This window comes from Nematostella vectensis, chromosome 5 (genome assembly GCF_932526225.1).
Source record: "Nematostella vectensis chromosome 5, jaNemVect1.1, whole genome shotgun sequence".
Lineage (NCBI taxonomy): Eukaryota > Metazoa > Cnidaria > Anthozoa > Actiniaria > Edwardsiidae > Nematostella > Nematostella vectensis.
The window spans coordinates 14296590-14322015 of record NC_064038.1 but is presented as its reverse complement, the minus strand read 5'-3'; the positions used below and the strand labels follow the sequence as shown (position 1 = coordinate 14322015).

General features: G+C 39.7%; 2 protein-coding genes across 2 annotated transcripts; both read left to right on the top strand.

The window, feature by feature from the left end:
* Nucleotides 1-1410: 1410 nt before the first annotated feature.
* On the top strand, nucleotides 1411-12623 carry LOC5505786 (trace amine-associated receptor 13c). The gene is made up of 2 exons (XM_001626500.3): nucleotides 1411-1699; nucleotides 9948-12623. Exon 2 carries the CDS (start codon nucleotides 9999-10001, stop codon nucleotides 11097-11099), a length of 1101 nt encoding a protein of 366 aa, XP_001626550.2. The 5' UTR covers nucleotides 1411-1699; nucleotides 9948-9998; the 3' UTR covers nucleotides 11100-12623.
* A 10043-nt stretch (nucleotides 12624-22666) lies between these two features.
* LOC116608371 lies at nucleotides 22667-25423 on the top strand. The gene has a single exon (XM_048727801.1). The coding sequence runs from the start codon at nucleotides 22803-22805 to the stop codon at nucleotides 24753-24755; it is 1953 nt and encodes a 650-aa protein (XP_048583758.1). The 5' UTR covers nucleotides 22667-22802; the 3' UTR covers nucleotides 24756-25423.
* The last annotated feature ends 3 nt before the right edge of the window (nucleotides 25424-25426 follow it).

The following is a 25426-nucleotide window of genomic DNA, read 5'->3' as shown; positions in this document are numbered from 1 at the left end:
TTTTTAAAAAACGGCTGAGAGTAACGAGAATAATCTGGTACTTCTTAATTTTTAGCAAGGAAATCGGGAATTTTTTTTTGGAATGCCGATTAAAAATGCACTATCTAACACCGGGTAATTTAGCTATCGCTTCAGGCGAGCACTATAAAAAAATAACCTTTACTCATTAAATCGAGGATTTCTTTGTCCCTTCTCCATTCCTCTTTCAGATCGAAATTTTTGCTTAGTGGTTGACAAGGTTCAATAAAAATCACTGCAAAAAAAAAAAAAAAAAAAAAAAAAAAAGGCCGTGATGCCTTTGTGAAGTTGCAGTTTGTAAAAACAAGAACATAAACTTAAACGACTGGGTAAATTGACAATGACTGAAACAAGCTGGCCTTGACATCAAAAGCCATTCTGTATGTAGACAATACGTCTGCCAAAGAGATGTTGACGCTTAATTATGCTAAAATCGTTAAAAATTAAAAAAAAAAAAAACATGTCGCATTTCTCCTAGGATTTCCTACTGCGCCTTTACATTATTGCCATAATCGAAAAAGAAATTGGTGATGAGAATCCAAGAGAAAATCCTATAGTGAAATTCTTAAGCGCGCTCTCATTGGCCAAAACAGAGTGAGATTTTTTTTTTGTGGAATTATTGAAAAAATAATTGAAAAGTGGAATTCAACGAATTTTTTTCCAAGGCGAATAATATCTTTCAAACATAAGCTTAGAAAATCAAAGTTTTCATAAAAAAAAAATTCTGTAATGTATGAATCGATTTGTTTAGGAAGAAACTTTCACCCCCAAAATTAGTCTGAATTTGCCAGAAGTTGAAGTTGAAACTTAGTTCAAATTTTCTAAAGCCTTCCTCGGTTTCTCGATGGTGCAGTGAGCTAGCGGTCTATTTCTGGAACTCACTTCAACAACTCCCCAATGAGCATTTGCTGTCAACCTCCATGTTTACTTTCCATCCGGAGGAAGTCATGAGTCTCTAAAATATTTGAGAGGACACGCGTTTTGATGTTAAAACTATTTTCTGTTTTGATCTGTCCATTTTCTCATCTCACGTAAGAACTACGAATCCTCACAGATTTGGTGAGGCGATTACTTCTTAGGGCGTTTGTGCTAATAAAAATCTGATTAACATTCAGCTATTAATTGTACCATCGAAAATAAATATGCCTCCATCAAACCGTTGATTGCTTGAAAACAAAATGGATTCACCTTTCTGAAACGTGATAGATCGATGTGATAGATGTAAAAACACTGCTTGCCTCTCATTGGCTGGTAAAATAACAACAACGAAAGGCTTTTTCGCCAACGAAAAAAAAGCGCTTTTTTACACTTGGTACTTTGTTCTTATGAAGGTTTTTTTTTATTTATTTTTTTTTTTTCAATCCCGCTTTCGAAACCAAACATACAATAAACCAATCAGGGAGCGCCATCAACAACGTCACTTCAACTGCAATGAATAAGAGGGTCTTCCGCTCACTACATCAGCGAGTCCATGGAGGTCAACCTTGATGCTCAAGTAGTTAACAATCCCCCGAAGACAGATTCAACAAATTAGATTGTTGAGACGCATGGTTTAAAAGAAAGAAAACAAGTTGATCTCAAGATGAAAATTGAGATAAACACCAATTAAACATCTCTAAAGATAATAAAGGTGACTTATTGAGAGGACTTATGCAACACTAAGGTCAAGCCTGAAAGGGAGGTAAGTTGAAAAGGAGGAGAAGCAAATCAATAGATAAATTGTAGTTAATGTTTGAATAAGAAGGGGAGAGTAGTTTCAAATTGGGAAGGCTTTGTCATAAATTTGATCGCATTTAAGTCATTCAAGGATCACATAAGTGCATGCAATTTGATAATCATCTCCATTGCAAGATATTTTAACACAAATAATCCATTGAATGAAAACAGTGCAGTTGTTTTGGAGATATAATAAAATTAGACGCATATAACCAATAAGGCAATATCTGGTCGATTTTAAATGCTTGATATTAAATTGACGCCATCGTGTATGGTGAGGAAAGGTTTTGATTGAGCTGATGAAAGAAAACGACAATGACGGAAAAGATAAAAAAAAAAGACAGGTGAATGCATTTTAGAAAGATTTACAGGCAAAAAAAATAATTAAGTTAAAATATATTAAAATGGAATTTTGAAGGCTGCCTATGTCACGTTCAGAAAGTATTTTTTATGAATGGGCGAGCACTTAGCAGCTTAGCTAGATTTTTCATAGCATATAAATATGACACTTTGGTATCAAGTCTTAATAAAATTGTAAGGGACTAGTTTACAATAGATACGTCTCTCACCCGAAATTGTGTCACCTGTTTCCTGTCATATTTGCATGGACACAAAAAGCTATAGATTTAAAAAAGATGCCGTATGTCATGATTAATAAAAGAAGCTAAAACAACCTGCAGAACAGCATATTCTAAATTCCAAGTACCTCGTGTAGAAAGCAAATATGATAAAACCGTCAGTTTTTATGTCATTGCAAAATCAACTTAAAACTCGAATGAAAATCATGCATAAAGAGCGATGGGGGTCTTATCTCGTACGGCTATTTACGTTTTATACTTTTTCAGACGATAACTATACTATAATGATTAGACAAACGTTTAAAAAAGTTTAGAGAAAGTGGTATATAAACTACACGTTAGAGTTCCTGTGGTCACGATGGGATTCCTTTGGCTTTCCCTCGCCTCCCTGATTGGTCAAAAAATAATCACGGGAAAAGTGGGGGCGCAAGTAGACGTCTGTGTTATCAGCGACATTAGAGAATATTAATTTGAATGAAGCAAATTTGCTTAAAAAATGGCACGAGACAACACTAAACTAAATTTGAGATAATGAAGAGGAAAACGCAATACTTCGATTTTAGTTCCTCTTATACTTTTTGAGGAAGCGGTGAGGGCGAAAGATGGTTCTTAGAAAAAAAAAGGAATGATAATAATGTAATCAAAAAGGAAATGATAAAAATGAAATCAAAAGCAAGACGGCAGCGTAAAACACTCGTCTTTTACCGTAAAAAAACAGGGTTTCACATGCGGTCTGAATCCATTATCAAAAACTAAACTTTATTACCGTAGCCAGTCTAAAGGTGAAAGCATTCAAGAAACCCTGGTATTTCGTTCAGTACGAATACACCGTTTCGCGGTTGAAAATAATTTTTTTGGAGGCCTCTGGTCTAACAATAAAGAGAGGCTGAAACGGGCTTCTTTTGACAGTAATGCTCTTATCAAAGTATTACAGTACCTGATTTATCAAAGTATTACAGTACCTGATTTATCAAAGTATTACAGTACCTGATTTAATAAAGTATTACAGTACCTGATTTATCAAAGTATTACAGACTCTGATTTATCAAAGTATTACAGTACCTGATTTATCAAAGTATTACAGTACCTGATTTATCAAAGTATTACAGTACCTGATTTATCAAAGTATTACAGTACCTGTACTTATTCGCGAGCACTGGGATCTCACAGAAATAGCTACAAAATCCTTAGTCTATTTCAGGGTTTGTGGAGTATTGAAGAATAAATGTCTATTTTGTGCCGAACTCTTCATTAGCCATTCAAATATTTCAAACCATCTCAAGTATCGGAACAAATGATACAGCAGCAGTTTATTTCTATGAAACACCACAGTCAGCCCAAAGCTACTATCAGTGGTTTATAAAGGAATGTATTGGGAAATTTATATGCAAGAAAAAAATAATAATCGTTAAAAAATAAAACTATATACCTTTATTTAATGTGTTTGAGTCTTCCTTTATTTGTTTTTTGCCGATAGAATGACCATAGTGAAGCTGGCAGGCAACTCAGCCGGCAACTCGGTGAAGTTAGCAGGCAACTCAAATGTGATGATTTGTGTAATATCTCGGCAGGTATATGGCCGATTGTCACGAAATTTTGACACGATTGTACAAAAAGTACAACAAACATATTCATGCATGTATGATATCAAATATTATTAATCACGTGACTGTGTGACGTTGAACGTTCCAGCAGGCAAGTCGTTACATCACAATTGTCGCGATAACTACGTCCCCTTTTTACCGATAGTCATCAAACTTTAACCTAAGTGTACAAATGTAATAACGAAGACAACGCCGTATTAGTTATTCTCATGACGTCATCAATCACGTGACCGTGGGAAAAAACATTTTCTCGAGTTCCTATTGAGAAAACTACGAAACTTTCGAAATATGACAAATAGCACATGGGATTTTACAATCATGAACTTTTAAAATATGACGTCATCAATCACGTGACCGTGGGAAAAAAAGTCGATATCTAGAGTTCTGACTGAAATAACATTGCAAAACTTTCGAAATACGACAAATTATGTATGTCGTTATTAAAGCCTAACTTTTTTGGAATGTTTTCGTGATTTACTTTTATAAAAACTTTTAGCAGGCAACTTGACAGTACAGCAGGTAACTCGTGATGCACTGGGAATATCGTATTCGTCGTTATTAAAGCTTCACTTTTTTGGCATTTGTAAGTGATTAACTCGAATAGAAACATATACTGGAAATATCGTATTCGTCGTTGTTAAATGTTCACTTTTGGCACTTGCACGTGATTTACACATCTTAACCTGCACTGTAATTCCTACCGTTTCTCTGCCGTATCTACGCGTATTATTTTCGCTCGATATGGGCCATCGCTTAAGCTCATCGATTATCAGTCACTAACCTAGAGCGCGAATCCTAACAAACTCTCTCTCTACACGACACAATATAAAAACCCATACTCAAGGAGCCAACTGTCCAATACTTATATAACCACTATCTATCTTCTATTTGCCATCATTGATTTGTCCCCTGCACGCTTTCAGATATTATTCCTCACCGGTCTTGTTATTGACTTGATTTTTCACAAGCTCACATTACACTCACAGGAAATTATCAACAGGTAATTATCACCCTCGTTCAAAGGTCAAATACACTGTTCTGCCCTAACTCCAAGCCCGTTTTCTACATTTCATTTATAGCCACAACTCTTAACTAACATCCCCAATGCAATACACCATATATAATAGCCATAATTGCACACTTTAACCCACACACTAACGTCTATCACCATACATTTTATAACCCCACACAGCCGCCTCGGTACGAATACCAGATTTAAATGTTCACTTTTTGGCATTTGTACGTAATTTACTCGAACAAAAACATATAACAGGCAACTCGACAGTACAGCAGGTAACTCGTTATACACTGGGAATATTGTATTCGTTGTTGTTACAGCTTCACTTTTTGGCATTTATACGTGATTTACTTTAATAAAAACATATAGCAGGCAACTCAATAGTACAGCAGCTAACTCGTTATGCGCTGGGAATATCGTATTCGTCGTCATTCAAGCTTCACTTTTTTGGAATTTGTACGTGATTTACTTTAATAAAAACATATAGCAGGCAACTCGACAGTACAGCAGGTAACTCGTTATGCGCTGGGAATATCGTATTCGTCGTCATTCAAGCTTCACTTTTTTGGAATTTGTACGTGATTTACTTTAATAAAAACATACAGCAGGCAACTCGACAGTACAGCAGGTAACTCGTTATGCGCTGGGAATATCGTATTCGTCGTCATTCAAGCTTACCTTTTTAGGAATTTGTACGTGATTTACTTTAATAAAAACATATAGCAGGCAACTCGACAGTACAGCAGGTAACTCGTTATGCGCTTTGAATATCGTATCCGTCGTTATTGGAGCTTCATTTTTTCGTATTTGTACATGATTTACTTTAATAAAAACATATAGCAGGCAACTCGACAGTACAGCAGGTAACTCGTTATGCGCTGGGAATATCGTATTCGTCGTCATTCAAGCTTCCCTTTTTGGAATTTGTACGTGATTTACTTTAATAAAAACATATAGCAGGCAACTTGACAGTACAGCAGGTAACTCGTAATGCACTGGTAATATTGTATTCTCCGTTGTTTAAGCTTCACTTTTTAGGCAGTTGTAAGTGATTTACTTTAATAAAAACATATAGCAGGCAACTCGACAGTACAGCAGGTAACTCGTTATGCGCTGGGAATATCGTATTCGTCGTCATTCAAGCTTCACTTTTTTGGAATTTGTACGTGATTTACTTTAATAAAAACATACAGCAGGCAACTCGACAGTACAGCAGGTAACTCGTTATGCGCTGGGAATATCGTATTCGTCGTCATTCAAGCTTACCTTTTTAGGAATTTGTACGTGATTTACTTTAATAAAAACATATAGCAGGCAACTCGACAGTACAGCAGGTAACTCGTTATGCGCTTTGAATATCGTATCCGTCGTTATTGGAGCTTCATTTTTTCGTATTTGTACATGATTTACTTTAATAAAAACATATAGCAGGCAACTCGACAGTACAGCAGGTAACTCGTTATGCGCTGGGAATATCGTATTCGTCGTCATTCAAGCTTCCCTTTTTGGAATTTGTACGTGATTTACTTTAATAAAAACATATAGCAGGCAACTTGACAGTACAGCAGGTAACTCGTAATGCACTGGTAATATTGTATTCTCCGTTGTTTAAGCTTCACTTTTTAGGCAGTTGTAAGTGATTTACTTTAATAAAAACATATAGCAGGCAACTCGACAGTACAGCAGGTAACTCGTTATGCACATTAAGCACAAACGTGCTTAATAGCGTATTTTTTAAAAAGAAATGACACAAGAATTACTTCTCAAGTACTCCATGACGCAAACTTATTTTGAAATTTTAAAACACCAGTATGAAGAGAATACCAAACCCCCTAATCATGTTGGAAAGTAGATATAATACAGCAACACTGTACTATGTCCGCTATATCTACTAATGTTAAAATTGTGCAAATACAATAGAAAGAAAGCTATAGCAAAAACGAGTTACCTGCTGTACTGTCGAGTTGCCTGCTATATGTTTTTATTAAAATAAATCACGTACAAATTCGCTTGTCGAGTTGCCTGCTATATGTTTTTATTAAAGTAAATCACGTATAAATACCAAAAAGTGAACATTTAACAACGTCGAATACGATATTCCCAGCGCATAACGAGTCACCTGCTGTACTGTCGAGTTGCCTGCTATATGTTTTTATTAAAGTAAATCACGTATAAATACCAAAAAGTGAACATTTAACAACGACGAATACGATATTCAAAGCGCATAACGAGCTACCTGCTGTACTGTCGAGTTGCCTGCTATATGTTTTTATTAGAGTAAATCACTTACAACTGCCTAAAAAGTGAAGCTTAAACAACGGAGAATACAATATTACCAGTGCATAACGAGTTACCTGCTGTACTGTCAAGTTGCCTGCTATATGTTTTTATTAAAGTAAATCACGTACAAATTCCAAAAAAGTGAAGCTTGAATGACGACGAATACGATATTCCTAGCGCATAACGAGTTACCTGCTGTACTGTCGAGTTGCCTGCTATATGTTTTTATTAAAGTAAATCATGTACAAATACGAAAAAGTGAAGCTCCAATAACGACGGATACGATATTCAAAGCGCATAACGAGTTACCTGCTGTACTGTCGAGTTGCCTGCTATATGTTTTTATTAAAGTAAATCACGTACAAATTCCAAAAAAGTGAAGCTTGAATGACGACGAATACGATATTCCCAGTGCATAACGAGTTACCTGCTGTACTGTCGAGTTGCCTGCTATATGTTTTTATTAAAGTAAATCACGTACAAATTCCAAAAAAGTGAAGCTTGAATGACGACGAATACGATATTCCCAGCGCATAACGAGTTAGCTGCTGTACTATTGAGTTGCCTGCTATATGTTTTTATTAAAGTAAATCACGTATAAATGCCAAAAAGTGAAGCTGTAACAACAACGAATACAATATTCCCAGTGTATAACGAGTTACCTGCTGTACTGTCGAGTTGCCTGTTATATGTTTTTGTTCGAGTAAATTACGTACAAATGCCAAAAAGTGAACATTTAAATCTGGTATTCGTACCGAGGCGGCTGTGTGGGGTTATAAAATGTATGGTGATAGACGTTAGTGCGTGGGTTAAAGTGTGCAATTATGGCTATTATATATGGTGTATTGCATTGGGGATGTTAGTTAAGAGTTGTGCCTATAAATGAAATGTAGAAAACGGGCTTGGAGTTAGGGCAGAACAGTGTATTTGACCTTGGAACGAGGGTGATAATTACCTGTTGATAATTTCCTGTGAGTGTAATGTGAGCTTGTGAAAAATCAAGTCAATAACAAGACCGGTGAGGAATAATATCTGAAAGCGTGCAGATAGGGGACAAATCAATGATGGCAAATAGAAGATAGATAGTGGTTATATAAGTATTGGACAGTTGGCTCCTTGAGTATGGGTTTTTATATTGTGTCGTGTAGAGAGAGAGTTTGTTAGGATTCGCGCTCTAGGTTAGTGACTGATAATCGATGAGCTTAAGCGATGGCCCATATCGAGCGAAAATAATACGCGTAGATACGGCAGAGAAACGGTAGGAATTACAGTGCAGGTTAAGATGTGTAAATCACGTGCAAGTGCCAAAAGTGAACATTTAACAACGACGAATACGATATTTCCAGTATATGTTTCTATTCGAGTTAATCACATACAAATGCCAAAAAAGTGAAGCTTTAATAACGACGAATACGATATTCCCAGTGCATCACGAGTTACCTGCTGTACTGTCAAGTTGCCTGCTATATGTTTTTATAAAAGTAAATCACGAAAACATTCCAAAAAAGTTAGGCTTTAATAACGACATACATAATTTGTCGTACTTCGATTTCACTGTTATTTCAGTCAGAACTCTAGATATCGATTTTTTTCCCCACGGTCACGTGATTGATGGCGTCATATTTTAAAAGTTCATGATTGTAAAATCCCATGTGCTATTTGTCATATTTCGAAAGTTTCGTAATGTTTTCTCAATAGGAACTCGAGAAAATGTTTTTTCCCACGGTCACGTGATTGATGACGTCATGAGAATAACTAATACGGCGTTGTCTTCGTTATTACATTTGTACACTTAGGTTAAAGTTTGATGACTATCGGTGAAAATGGGACGTAGATATTGCGACAATTGTGATGTAACGACTTGCCTGCTGGAACGTTCAACGTCACACAGTCACGTGATTAATAATATTTGATATCATACATGCATGAATATGTTTGTTGTACTTTTTGTACAATCGTGTCAAAATTTCGTGACAATCGGCCATATACCTGCCGAGATATTACACAAATCATCACATTTGAGTTGCCTGCTAACTTCACCGAGTTGCCTGCTGAGTTGCCTGCCAGCTTCACTAGGGTGATAGAATGTCATCAGAGCGAACTTGAAGCCCGCTATGAATTGTGTGCCTTGCAGTATACACAAATAGGAAAGGCTGAAGACTCGATCGGTAAACCTAGAACACACAACTTCTTCGAGGCCCAATAAAACTCGCAAAAATCGACGAGCCGTCAATCACTTTAAAACATACCTTAGATCTCGATCGAACCGAGTCCTAGTCCTTAAGACTTTTTACCGCCGACTGTCAGATTTACTATGGAACAGCGTTAAGCTTGCACTACTCGGGTATTCGCTGCTAATTCAAACTTAGGGGTGTCGTCGGCTTTACCTGCAACCAGCGTTGAAATCATACGTTATTCATGATGAGGGCAGCATTGCCGAAATGTCCAAAAAATATAGTTATGTGAATTAAACTTTTGTTTATATATGTAATTAGCAATGAAAGGAAAACCAGGCCGTTGTCGGGCCCCGGTTACGACTCCCTCTGGAAACACGTATTCAATAAGGCTATAGTTTTGTCAAAAAAAACTGTATATGTGGACGGAACGAAGCTACTTGCGGACAAACTGGTTATGTGCGAACAGGCTTGTGGACGAGACGACAGTAGACAAGGCGAGGTACTCAAGCGTACGACTTAAAGGACCAGCTGAAATGTATTTCATTTAATTTTGCAGGGACAAGAAGAAAGAACCGCACAAGAATATTCTGATAGTTTAAGAGGCACAATGGAAGGTGCAAATAATTTGTCGAGATTGTCTAACTCAACGTCATCGTTCAATAACGGTAACTGGACAAGCTCGTTTTCGATACCGTCTGAAGGAACACTGTTAACCATATTCATTTTCCTTGTCCTTCTTGGACTTTTAATAGTTGCTATGAACTCCCTCGTAATAGTGCTTGTTCATAAGAACCGATTTCTCCAAACTACGACGAACTATTCGTTAGTCAGCCTCGCATTATCGGATCTGCTATGTGGACTTGTGGCGATCCCGCTGATCACCCTCTGTAACTACACACACGACAACTACGTGTGTACGGCCATGGACTTGACAAGCAGGTTCCTTTGCCTCTCCACGATTCTACATTTGCTAAGCATTGCGCTTGAGAGACATATCTTCATTGTGTATAAACTTAACACTGAGGTTGTTACACCTATAATTGTGTACCTACTTCTATCGTGCATTTGGTTGTTTTCCCTAGCGACTACTCTTGTACAACTGGTATGGATTGACGTCAATGCGGTGAATCTAACGAAACCTGGAATGGCTTACACGGAGATGATCTACAATGCTGTATTCGTGTTCGTCCTGGTAATGCTCCCAATCCTTGCCATTATTTACTCTTACGCACGTATTTACTTTGTGCTCCGAAAAACACACAAGACAATCACAGAACAAGAAAACAGCGTCCAGTCAGATAAAGTGAAAGTACGGCGTGCCCGTTTCAGACGCGTAAAAGAAAGGCGAGCTCTGTTTGTTTTTGTGGGAATGTTTCTTAATTACGCACTCGGTTGGTTTCACTACTTTATCGGCGGACTCAACAGAGACATCACGGATGTTGGCGGAAGTCTAATGCCCCCTGTGCCCTTTTGGTTGGATGTTGTGTTTCTGTACGCAAGATTCTTAACATCTCTTATCAACCCACTACTGTACACGTTCTTCAAAATGGATTTCAAGCAGGCAATCCAGCCGTATTTAAGAAAAATGTGTTCTAGAGAGCGATCTAGAGAGCGAGATGAGGACACAGAGCCAAAAGCCTGGTGGATGAGCTTGAGAAGGATCTCTTTTGTAAGAAGTAGTCAAACGACGGAGACAATTTTTCTTTAGCGAGACAATCTTCGGTAATAGATCAAGGAGGCCCTGGTAGAACGGGACCTCGACTTGAGCTAGGGGAGGGGATCTACCACCTATAAAACATCTATATTGCTGCAATAACAAAACGCCACGAGAATGGAAGAGTCTCAGGGAGGCCATGCGGTTATACATCCTCGTTATGCTAACCCGTGAACAATGACTGATGAGGTCGAGTCTAAGATATGGGGAGAGCGACAGCCCAGGGTAGTTGCGAACGGGTGATCCCCGTTAGACTAAATTCCGGGGGGGGAGGGAGGGGATTGGCAGACTTAAAACAACTTATACAAGAACTGGCTATAAAAAAAATACAAGAACTGGCTATAAAAAAAAAAAACAGAAGCAACTAATACAGAAATACATAATTTAATTAAAAGCTGTTGGTATTCTTTAGAAAAGCTCTTATTGCGTTAAATATTTCTGTATTATAATCAAAACAGATGAAAGCCGCAACCCTATGTAAAAAAGAATGTTTGTTTTCATCAACAAATATGAATTAGACTGAAATGACTTTGAGCAACTAATATGAACTAGACTGAAATGACTTTGAGCAACAAATATGAATTAGACTGAAATGACTTGGAGCAACAAATATGAATTAGACTGAAATGACTTTGAGCAACAAATATGAATTAGACTGAAATGACTTGGAGCAACAAATATGAATTAGACTGAAATGACTTGGAGCAACAAATATGAATTAGACTAGAATGACTTTGAGCAATAAATATGAATTAGACTGAAATGATATTGAGCAACTAATATGAATTAGACTGAAATGACTTTGAGCAACAAATATGAATTAGACTGAAATGACTTTGAGCAACAAATATGAATTACACTGAAATGACTTTGAGCAACAAATATGAATTAGACTGAAATGACTTTGAGCAACAAATATGAATTAGACTGAAATGACTTTGAGCAACAAATATGAATTAGACTGAAATGACTTTGAGCAACAAATATGAATTAGACTGAAATGACTTTGAGCAACAAATATGAATTAGACTAAAATGACTTTGAGCAACTAGAAGGGCAGGCTAGTAGATAGCGCTTAACGTCTTCCTTTCAAGCTCCACAAGCACAGAAAGGTATTGAAGAGCAATTTATCGAACATAATGGCCAATTTAGTGCACGGACTAATTCTTAGGTATGCTTTGTACTTGTACGATATTTGTTTCTTATATCTGTTCTTTTGCTAGCAAATTTTGTTTAATTAAATAGATAAAAAACAAGCAGAGTAGTATACTATAAAATGATAGTGCACGGACTAATTCCTAGGTATGCTTTGTACTTGTACGATATTTGTTTCGTATATCTGTTCTTTTGCTAGCAAATTTTGTTTAATTAAATAGATAAAAAACAAGCAGAGTAGTATACTTTAAAATAGTCATATACAGGGGCGAGACCCACAACCTCAAAATATGTTATATCCACTGAAGTAGCTGTCGGCCTGTTAAAGTGCATCCGAAGGAATAAATGCGGTATCCTCCAAAACGTTTCATTTATCTATATCTAATCTCTCCTATAAGCTAGAAGAAACGCTATTTCCGAAAATCATTTTTCCCACAATCCCCGTTTTTTTAAGGCCTTTGAATATAGCAGTCTATAAAACACCTTTGTCGCTGAACGTCGTATTGCGGGCGCATGGCGCGAAAATCGAACTTGTCAGCTCTCGAGTAGGCTTCATCTTCATTCAAGAAAATGAGAGTGCTTCTCCCGGGATAAAACGAAAGCTTTGCCGATTTAGAAAGCGATGCCAGTTGACAGAAAAAGCGAGACAGAAAGAGCGACTCAACAACGCTACAGCAATGTATTTTCGCCATACCGAGTCATTTTGCGGACAAACGATGTATGGCTGGCAAATAGAAATAAGGAAGCGACAGGGGAACAGGAGAAAAAGCTTGTCAGCCGTCTGGATGGTTTGACAACAGTAGAATCGTCAGTGTGATATCTGCTTAAACAGACAAAACGAATAATATGAGTAAACTTACATCAAAACGTTTATTTAAACTTACATAAAAAAGTTTATTGTTGTTTTATTTCATGGTTTACATCACCCGAGTACAACTGATCGCCATGTTGTTTTTGATAATATTATTTTTCGCTCCTTCGCTTCGGTCTTCGATTCTACGCTACTTTTGTTTGAGCACAGCAAGTTGTACATTCATCAGATATTGTCTCTAAAACGGTGGATGTACGATCCTTAAAAAAATGAAACGCTTTACCTGTTTGCCGTTTTCGTCCCTCGTCTTTTTCCGAGTTGAAATGAGTATTTCTTAACTCGTGAATGCTTGCAAAGTATTTACGAGTTATTGAGAGACTTTTGTGTCACTCGATCGTCGGATAGTCGGATGGATCATCCGTAAATTTTTTGTGGTCTTTCTGTGCTTTAGCAAGACATCAATCCTTAGATCATATATATACTTCCGGTTTTCAACTTCCGGTTAGCCTAGTACTATAAGGACTATGACAGCAGGGTGACTTTTCGTCTGAGCGTGCGCATCACATCCCATGTCTAGCCCGCCCGCCGAAATGAGCACCCGAGAATTCCCGAGATCTTGTTAATTTTTGTGAATCCTTGTGAATTCCCAACAAACGCCGGGAAAACCTAAGAATTCTCAAGAATTCACAAGAAGTCTCGAGAAATGTCAAGAATTGTTAAGAATTGTGGTTCCCGATCTTGTTCCCCTATCTTGTGAGATCCTGTGAGTTCTTGTGAATTGTTGTGTTTCCAGGACGTTCACAGCACGTGCACTAAAATTGTCCGGATCATCGATAATTCTTGTGAATTCTCGCAAAAAAAAGTCGAGTATCTTCAAATATACTCCGAAGGCGGATTAAAGTAATATTCGAAATCTTCCTCCGTCTTCCTTACGTCTTCCTACTAGGGGTAAATATGCCCCGGTCTTCCTTAAGTATTCTCCGAATATACTCAAGACTATTAATTACAACAAGTAATGCCCTAATATACACCGTGTGAAGACAAGCGAAAGGATGTAAGTATTCATCTAATCTTCACCACATGGAAGACAAGGTACATACTTCGTGTCTACCTCATGTCTTCCCCTAATAATCCACGGGTGTAGTAGACTCGTGTTTTCCGCAAGTTTTTCCCGATGGTAAGGCATAAGGTCGACACCGCGTCTGCTCGAATATTCTACAGTGTAAGATCTGGAATGTCTTACGCGCATATTCGCATGTCTTCATGACCCCCCTTTGGTAACCCCCCTTTTGTTCGTATTCGCATGTCTTCCCCTAATAATCCACGGGTGTAAACTCGTGTTTTCCGCAAGTCTTCCAAGACATGAGGTCGACTCCGCGTCTACTCAAATATTCTACAGTGTAAGATCTGGAATATTCCCCATGTCTTACGCGAATATTCGCATTTCTTCATAACCCCCCTCTGGTAAACCCCCTTTTGTTCGTATTCTCATGTCTTCCCCTAATAATCCACTGGTGTAAACTCGTGTTTTCCGCAAGTCTTCCCCGGTGGTAAGACATGAGGTCGTACCCGCGTCTTCTCGAGTATTCGACTGCGTAAGATGTGGAATATTCCCAAGTCTTCCGCGTATATTCGCAAATATTTTCAGTTATATCCGTAGCGCTACCTGGCATTCCCAGGACCCGAAACGATCCCAGGACCCGAAATGATCCCCAAAAGTACCCCAACTGATCCCGGGACCCGAAACGATCCCCAAGAGTCCCCGAAATGAACCCCAAGGAATTGCGGTAATGGACAAACAAAAGGAATGTGGAAGGATTGGCTTTCAATTTTAAAAATATATGAAACATTTTAGCGTCATTTTTGTCACTATCCAGAAATTTTAATTTACTAAAACCATTGTATTAAGATTTTTATATACGACTGCGCGGGAAATGCAGCTTTCGACAGCTTGGTTGAGTCGAGCAATTGGGGTCAAATAAAAATTCCAGGGATGGTAATTTGAAGAACAAGGCGTGAATAAATAATTTATACATAACAAGCCATAAACGAATGTCTCCACAGATTAGACATGCCTCTGCTTTCCCTTAGGAAAATGTTTGTTTGTGTTCGGTGAATGAAAGACCTATCATAAAGAGAGATAGAGAGAAATAATGCAGTGGTGTACGCACTACCACATATTGCTTTCAACAAAAGCCACCACTGGGTGAAAATATAGATTTAAGCCTGTTGGAAACATTCCGAAAGACAACTTAAATATCATCTTTAACTGCCTTTACGCTGCTATTTAAGAATTTTCAAATCTTGCATTTAAGTACATTTAAGTGACTTTAAGAAATCCCTAAATGCTGTTAGAAAGAACATTTATGTAAATGTAACATTCTAGAAGACTGCAAAACGAAAATCGCAAAAAGTATTTTTCCAAAGGAATAGAATGCGTTTTCCCAATTTAGACTCTCAATGGGGGGTAAACCCTAATTTGATTAGGGAATGGTATCAGGTGTCAAAAAATAATGAAAATTGTTCCTCGATGATCGTACTTTGGTGGTACAAGATTTCAAAACCTGAGCTTTTATGCACTTGCTTTTGCAATTTTTCAAAAAATACCCCTATTAGCCGATTCTGATACCTTAAGAAGTTTCTTAAATGTAGTTAAAAGTAATATTTAATCAATTAAAGGAATCTTAAATTATTTAAATATCACCTTTAAACTGTTTTTAAATGTGATGAAATGTTCTAAAATAATATATTTAAGGGTATTTCGGGCAAGTCTAGGACCTACTTGAATGTAGTTTAAATTAATGTTTAATTAATTTTGAGGAATCTAAAACTGCTTAAATATCACCTTTAAACAGTTTTAAAATGTAATGAAATGTTCTAAAATAATGAATTTAAGGGCATTTCGGGTGTATTTAAATGTCAATTTTCGCGTTCTTTACAAAGGGGTATTAAATTTCTTATAAATTCTCAGGTTAATATTCTGTGGTTTCTGTGTGACAAAATAGCCCCATTACAAATCAAAGAAAGTCCACAATACAAAACTTGCATATCAAGAATTTTATTGAAATAAACACTATTTTATTGAACTACAACCAATCAATGTTCTTATAATAATAAGTTTCTCAGTAGCAACTATAACATATTTACAATATGTTTGGTGTTCTGTAACAACGAGAGTAGACTGTAGTTGGGGGCGGTACAGGTACCGGGCTTTACTTCGCTATTACAAACTAAAGGTTTACAAGATATATGACTGCGGCTTCTACCGCACCCCTTTTTATATGGTCCTACAACGGCGTCCCTTAGGTAATCCGACACTGACAGCCATAAAAGCTTTTAGCTCTGTTTAGATAAGGCTTCAGCCAATGGGCGTCCGAGGAACGGACATCCCCCCCATGGGTGTGTCGGTTTGTTACCCTTGGGCTACCGTGACTTACGTAATGTTTACATGTTGCTACTGACCACGGTTGTCGCACACTAACTTGTCACACTGCTAGTGCGCATGGCAAGATACACACATGAATATAATGATTGACAAGATTCCAATCATTTTTGCACTCAAAATCTTAAACCGTACTAAATCCTAATTTCGTGGACGGCCAGGTCTGAATCCTACACAGGGCAAACCCTGTGTGAACTCAAACCTAACTTTTCTTCCTTCGTTAAGAAGCGCGAACCGAGAATTGGTGGCCAAATTCTGATTGTCAAATACCCCTGGAAAAGGGACACGCAACTCCTACTTTTCCACTGGGTCAAGGGTCAACTTTTTACTTTTCGCTTAATCCTGTTTCATAGGAACAGCTAAAGTTTCTTTGTTGATATAACTTGCTTTAACAAACAGACGCCTTTTAGTTAAATAAACAAAACGTACTTATAACGGTTCTTAACTTCAGGAAGGTCGGTGTTTAATTAAAGTAAGATATTTAGTTGTCAAAAGATGACGTTAATCTATATTTCGTTATTTTCCTCCGTGACAAGTCCCCCCTTCTTAAACTCGTTTCAGTCCCTGAAACGCATAAGACGGGTAAGACTGTCCTACAAAACTACAAATCAGCGAAATTTAATTACTCATAAGCATCAACTAAATCAATCAATCAAGGTAATAGCTGATAGTTACGTGGGTAAAATAATGTTCATTTGTCCGTTATGTATTTCCTATATAGTTCTTTTTTTTCTTGTTATGCAATTATTGTTTGAATATAGTGTTCACACATAATATGAGTAATATATGATTGTCCATATCCGTAATCGTGTCCGTTAATACTTGCATGATCCGTTGACTTGTTTGTATTGTGTACTTGGTTGTCCTGGCGCGCATTTTTGTTTTTGTCGGTTGTTCTCACGTCTGGTGGAAGCTTGTTCTTGTGTTTTAGTGATCTCTTGTACTCGATGTTTTCTTGCTTTTTGATGATTGGCTCCGGTTCCTTTTTGTTTTTCTCTGTTTTTTCTTTGAGTGTTTCTTTCTCTGTATCGTTCCTCTTCTTGAGGTTACACTTGTGGCACGTGGCAGGCACGTGGCATTTACTGTACGTGTGCTGGTAATACACGACTGACAGCGTAATGAAGAGGATCGTGTTTAAAATGCATAGGGCTGATATGACATAGAGCAGAATCTGATCCGAGTTGGTTAATATAACCTTTTGAATCTTATTGATTTGTTTGTTTGCTTCCGCGATCTGCTCTGTCAAACGAGAGTCATAGGTAAGGTAAACCTTATCCAGTTCTTTAGCCACTGATTGGTTAATGACCATTTGTGAGTTTAGTATGTTTGTTAAAAGGAAGACCGAGCCAGTCACTACTACCTATTTTATGTAGTCTGTTGGTTGGGCATAGAAAAGCTTTGATATTTTGAAAACATTTGGTTAGGGCACTTGCTTTACAATATATTTTTTCCGAGCAGCATGTAAATTGATGCAAGGTCATTTGTGCGAATTGGCCCCAAAAAACATGATCCTGTTAGGTTGACAGTTAAAGGGTTAAGGTTTTCGAATGTGCAGAAGGAGCCAGTATCCTTGACAACAGGAACTGTGATTGAAATGTGAAGGTTGATTTTATTCGCTCTGTGCTCTACTTCGACTGTTTCGGCTGCGATCAAATTTATACCGTGTGATAACGCGTCTGTTGTTAAAGCGAGATCGGGATCTTCACGAAAACGCCACTGAATGTGCGGAATGATAAATTGCGGAAATTCGAAAATGGAAATCAATTTTTGTGAGATGATACGCATGAAAGTGTCCACCGTACTCGGTATCTCAAAGAATCGCAGAAGGTTACTCATTGCGCGGCTTGGTTCCATCGTGTATTTTGACAGAAATTCCATTAGAAGTTTGTAGTGACATCTATTATGTCGTGACATGAGCATTACTTGTTTTTGCCAAGTTCTGAATGTGTGATCGACTTGTTGCATGTCGTGGAAGAGCCTATTTATCTTGGTGGACATTGTGTCTGTGAGTTTGAATAGATAAACGGTTTTCCGTTTACCGCCCTAATTAAATGTTGAGAAGTTCGTAGCGCACTTGTCATACTACGCAAAGTCGCGCACAAGTTTTTAACGTGGTTTTCTTCGCATTCCCCTAAGTGCGCTCTTGTAAAGAAATCGAAATAAACCAAGGAGGCCAGCGTGAAAACAACATGAACTACATCTTGTACGGCGCATTGTTCTTTAATATTTCCGTAACCCACTAATCGGTTTCCTCTCTTTTCTCGGGTGTGGTCCTATAAGGCCTCTGCCTTACCGGCGGGGCATCCCCTGTGTCTATGATGTGTTCAATTATTGCGCATCTACCTAATTGTTCAACTGATGATGCAAAACAGTCTCGATAATCATAATGCAATTGCTGTAGCTTAGCCTTATTTGCATCTGAAAAAAAAAACAGCATGTGAAGTGTCTGGAAGGTGTGACGTATCAAAGGTTGAACTTGATGTTGCGTGACCTGACTGAAAGGTCATATCTTGTTCCCCTGGAAACTCAATTGTCTTAGTTTGGTTGGTAAGTTTTGAAAAGGAGGCAAGTCTAGTGTTCTCATAGATTTAAACCCCTTCTAATGTAGGATTAAGCAGACGAATAGGTACCATATTTCCTTCTGAAACAGTGACCAATTCTGTAGCACCTTCAATTGAAAATTTGTCATGGAGGTCCTCTCTCCGTTCTATCAAACCTACAGTGTGTGTATGGTCTGGTCCCTTAATCTTTCCTGGGATCAAGGTCTCTGATTGAGGAGGCAGGACAAAATACTGATTTGCAATAATTCCTCTACTTTCCCTGTATTTTCCTCTGCATCATTAGATATAGTAAAAGGAAAATCTATCTCCGGAAGAGTGAGGACCAGTTTACTCTCTTGAAAATTCAAATCAGCCTTGTGCTAAGACAGAAAATCTCATCCTAAAATACATTGGTAGGTCAAATCTTCAATAACATGAGCAGTTAGTGGAAAGTTGTGCCCCAACGTAATGTCAATTGAAACAGCGCCATGTACGTGTTAAGGCTCTCCACTGGCCGTAGTAATCGCTGTTAGATTTGTTTTATCCAAAGAAGGTTGATGTGTTAGCTGATCCCAAACAGACTTATTAATTGCCGAAACATGGGCGCCCGTATCAACAAGAAATATAGCATGCTTGTCATCAATGTGGCCTTCAATTTCCATACTGTTAGTGTTGCCCATAAACTGTATAATACATTTGTTCTGCGCGTCAGAATGTTGAATTGAGCTAAGACAGTCCGTGTCGCAATGTGGTTTCGCACTTGTACTTTTGGTAAATCTGAACTTAATATTCCCAACTGTGCGTTCAGTACACATAGTGAATTTCCGCTACGTGCCACTTGAGCTCAAGTTTTCATCAATAACTTCCTTAACAAGAGAACGTTCTCTGCGAGGGACATCTTCATAAAAAAAATTCCTTTGAGATCTCTTTACAATTTAATCCTTTTCTATTCTCAAAATGCGGTTCAGCCATGTCCCTCTCTAAATCCTGTCTGACTTTTGCGCGGAGAACTGATCCTCTTTCAAAACTTCTAACGAATCTTTTGTTTGGATTGTGCTGTGGGGAGATAAAATTTCCGATTCCATTGTAGTTGGTAAAAGAGTTCTGTTTACATAGCACTGTATGTGATTGACCTTACGTTCTGGCTTGTCAGAAAAGGATGTAAATTAGCGTTGTGGCCCTGTAAAACTGCCATTATTTTGTTAGCGACGACGCTATTAATTCGGTTCAAAATTTCATCTGAAATTTGTTTGGTGTTTATCTGCGGCTGTGAGGGGGAGCAGAACAGCTTTCTTTGAGTTTTTACGGTTGTTTCTGCGACATCAATGTTTTCTGGCTGAGAAAGAATGACGTATTCCCTAATATCGGGCTTAAATCTTCGAACAAAATGTTGGAGCCATCCCTCTTTAGAAATTCCTAAACACGCGCATTGCCTGCGGATGTCCTCCGCATAGTTTGAAAGAGACTCGTGTGGACCCTGTTTCCTGTTTTCCAAAAGTTATAAAAGTCGCCAGTCCGAGGCGGTGGACGCATAACGAGTGCGCAGCGCTTCTGTTAATTCATTGATGCGCGTTAAACCTTTCCCCTCTAGCGTGTTGTATCAAGAGAGAGCCTTTATCCCGGAGAGTTAGTGGAAAAGCCATCTGCGCTCATCCCAGCCACAAAACAAAGCGGGCTGTTGAAAAATTGACAGAAAATCGGCAACATTTTCTTCTTCGCCTCCCGAAAAGGATGGAAAATTTTAGGCCCTTAAGCGCTACATTTTCAACTGCTAACCCTGCGATACTAGCATCCTGTTCCCGCCTTAGGTCTCGAAAACGAGTGTTAACATCGGTATGGAACTCTTCGATTTTCTTAACAAGATCTTCCATAGCAAAAGTGTTTTTTTTTTCGTAAATAAGTAAATCACTTAAGCGATCGCAATGAGGCACAGTAAGCACGGAGTTGTCAATGTCACTATCCGTTAGGCTCGAGTCAGTATCTGAGTCGCTTAAACGTTTTGTACACTCGCACTCACGGCGCTCGCGTTGTCGTTTCCGAAATCGCGTCAACAGTTTGGCGGAGTTAAAAGTACAAGGTACTACTACTAAACAATTAAGTTACTACTAGATACTATGAAAGATAGATAGATACTGTAAAATATACTATTAAATATACTGTAAAATATACAATAAAAGATACTATAAAAGATAGATAGACTATACGATAGATACTATAAAAAATAATCTACTACTTTTAACATTAACTAGCATGCCCTAACCAAAGTTGCCCGAAAGTAAAAGAAAAAAATGTTTGCCAAAAAACAGCCAAAAAAATTTTTTACCTAACAGTCTGTGTGTGGCTCGGTCGTTCCACTAACCTTTAGGTTTGTTCTGGGCTCTCCAAACACTTGTATGGGTGGGCATGAGTTATCGTCCTTTTGTTCCTGAAAACTTGTATCTTCATCCAGTTGTACATGGTCGAATCCCGGGCTTTCTAAACACATGTTATGGCTTCGGTTTCTGTCAAAACCGACTTCTTCTTCCTTGATTAGAAACCTGGGTTCTCCATCCACTTGACAACACAACCCCCCTCCCTTCAATATTGCTTACACTCATCATTATAATCTCTCCACAGCCTCCACCCGCCGTCGCTATGGCACAACAGGACCTGTTGTACGCCCACACGTGTTAACCACTACTGCCACAACCCAATCCACCCACACGCCCACACCTCAACACCCAACACCCCTTATCACACAGACCCCTCCTACATTGAAGATGATATTTTACTCCAACATGCCTCACCCCCCCCCCCCCACACAACATCTCCCACCCATAATTTTCTTGACGACCTCTCCCCCACGCAACTCGATGCCCTACTATCTATCTCCCCCCCACCCAGCCCCAGCCACCAACCTCATAATTCACTACAGCTCCCCCCTAGCCCCCCGACCCCCTCCACCACACCGCCACACTCCACACATTCTCACACACCTAGCCACTTTTACACACCTCACCCCCCAAACCCTCAACTACCAACACCCCCACCACACCACACTACACCCCCTCCCACCACACCTCACCGCCCAGCCCTCCTCCCCACACCTACCACTAAACACGCCCTACTACCCACACCCTCCCATACCCACCTCATACCACTAGCACACTCCACCCCTTTAACCCACACCACTAACCCCACCTACACACCTCAACTCCACCCCAACATGCCACCACCACAACCCCTAGGCATACGGACCCCCACACCATCCTACTCCCCAAACACCACACACTCAAAACACATACAACCACCCCACCTACAACCACCTCCCCTTCTACACATAGTCACCAGACACCCCTATCACTCAACTTCACCATCCTATTACCAACAACCACTTCACTCCCCCCACTACACTGCGAACACACACACGCAACACCATACACCCACACCACTCATCACACACCCACCACCCCTCCTTCACGCCATCACACGCCCACCTACAACAACAAACTCAAACCGCCGCCAAACCCATACAGACATAACAAATATGCCAACTCCAACACCCACCGTCACCCTAATATATGACTACATAGATCCCACCCCCGCACTCCCACCCGAACACTCTCCTTCTTATCACTATCAGTACACCACCGCCGCCTTCCCCCTCGCACTACCAAAACCAACGCAAAAGGTCCCACCTCAAACGTCTTACACAACACACACACCGCAAAGCCATAGTAAATCTCTCCACACACACCCTCACACCAGACATGACCTCAGTCCTCCACAAAGGTCTCAAATTCGTCCCCACCCCTCCTCCCACACCTAGACAAACACTTCTTACAGCATCTCGGAAATTCACAAGACTCATGCACCTTAGATACCACTTCCGCAACCAGCCCCACACTCCCCAACACCCTTTTAGAACCCCAAGCTCCTGGGACCCACCCACCCCACCCAACCACACATTACGCACCTACACCAATACCATCACACACCAAATCACCAACACACCCACCCCCCCACACACAAACACACCCAACCTCACACCGTCTGAACGCACCGCACTTAAACAATTATCGCAATTACCCCACACCATCATCAAACCAGCCGATAAAGGGGGAGCCATCGTTCTCTGGGACACCAAAGACTACCTACTAGAGGCCAACATACAACTCAATGACACCAATTATTATTCCACAGTCTCCCATGACCATATACCCTCCCTTGCACATAACATTTCCCTATACATTCACCAACTGCTGCAAGACAACATAATCGATGAACCTACTCACGATTTCCTACTTCCCCACACACCCCCACGCACACCCCAGTTCTACATGTTACCCAAAATTCACAAACCCCACACCCCAGGCCGCCCAATAATCTCAGGTTGCCAATCACCCACAGAAAAACTCTCCATCTTTCTTGACCACTACCTCAAGAAATTTGTACCACACATCCCCTCCTACATTAAGGATACCACACACTTCCTGCAAACAGTCCTGTCCCTCCCCACACCACTACCAGACACATGTTTTCTTGTCACAATAGACGTCGCGTCTCTCTACACCAACATCCCACATGAGGAGGGTATAGCTGCCGCCCTCTCATACATACAAACACTACCCGCACACAAACGCCCTCCTATCCATGTTTTTCGCAGCCTCCTCAACTACATCCTCAAACACAACTATTTCAAATTCGACAACAAACACTACCTACAACTCCGCGGTACAGCCATGGGAACTCGCATGGCACCCTCCTACACCAACCTATTCATGGCCTCTGTGGAACACCAACTCCTCCGCAACAACCCCCTGCCACACTCCCCACACACTTGGCTCCGCTTCATTGATGATATCTTCATGATATGGACTCATGACGAGCCATCCCTCCTCAACTTCTTACAATACATCAACAGCATACACCCCACCATTAAATTCACCCATGAATACTCTCCCACCCGCATTAACTTTCTCGACACCTATATCCACGTCACACCCCAACACACCCTCATATCCAGTCTATACACCAAACCCACAGACAGCACGCTACTTCTACACTACCACTCACACCACCCACTATCCTGCAAACACAGTGTTGTTTATAGCCAGGCCCTCCGCTACAGACGCATTACAACCGACACAAATACCTACAAATCACAACTCCTTACACTCAGACGCATACTATTATCACGTGGTTACCCTGATCATGTCATCCACACCGCCTTCACCAAAGCAAGCCATTACACGCAACACCAACTCCTATTCCCCAACACTCCCACAGCCACCCCAACAACCACCCCCACCCCACCTGCCATACCTTTCATCACACAGTTCAATCACAACACATCAACCATCCCCCGCATCCTTCATGCTAACTGGGAACTCATATCCAGCGACCAGGAACTATCCTCCATATTCCCCTCACCCCCTACCACAGCATTCACCAGACACAAAAACCTTAAAGACACACTAGTCCACAGTTCACATCCACGACACACACTCCATAGATACACTTTACAACACATCACCACTTTCACCACATCTCACACCTTACACCAACACCACATCAACTCAAACCACAAGAGCGAGTCAAATGAGATGTACGCAGAGGGAAGCAACACGCCATATCCACTCCAAGCCAGCCAATCACCGAAGACGATTCACCACTACCAAGACCCTCAAGAACAGACGAACAGCCCCTCTACAGAAATATAACTGATATATATACACTGGATAAAAACTCGGAAGCCAGCCATCTACAACCATAAACCCACAGGCCTAATAGAACGACAAAAGGAACCCTACAAGTCTCCTGTACCACACAGCATATCCACACCAATAAAAACAGTCCTTCTACAGAAGTACATCCCCGATCCACCAACAACAAGCCATCATCTCCAGCTATAGACATACCGGCCTCAACAATGACCGTAGAAAAACTTCCACGAGACTCCTACGTAACACACGCTACTGCCCTGAATATCCTCACCTGGCTCCTCACCAACACTCCATCCTCTCAGCGTATGCCACCCCGTCATCCTATCTAGCACAGAACATTTCCAAAATATTCCCGAACAATAATATAGCCATTCGTTTTATTCATCCGCCATATTTTGCCAATTTTGTAAACCAAACCGCAACCAATTTAATAAATACCCGGATGTACAATGGCCGAAACCGTAAACAGCGACATCTATTTTCATCTTATACTCGTATAACCACGAGCGCAATCCCCTCAGTATCCAGCACAGAACACTTCTAAAATATTCCCGTACAATAATATAATCATTCGTTGTATTCATCCGCCGTATTTAGCCCATTTTGTAAACCACACCGCAACCAATTTAATAAATACCCGGATGTACAATAACCGGAAACGGAAACAG

What these genes read in the sequence shown, in the direction of transcription:
- LOC5505786 (XM_001626500.3), top strand. Translation starts at nt 9,999, where the DNA reads ATGGAAGGTGCAAATAATTTGTCGAGATTGTCTAACTCAACGTCATCG.
- LOC116608371 (XM_048727801.1), top strand. Translation starts at nt 22,803, where the DNA reads ATGACCTCAGTCCTCCACAAAGGTCTCAAATTCGTCCCCACCCCTCCT.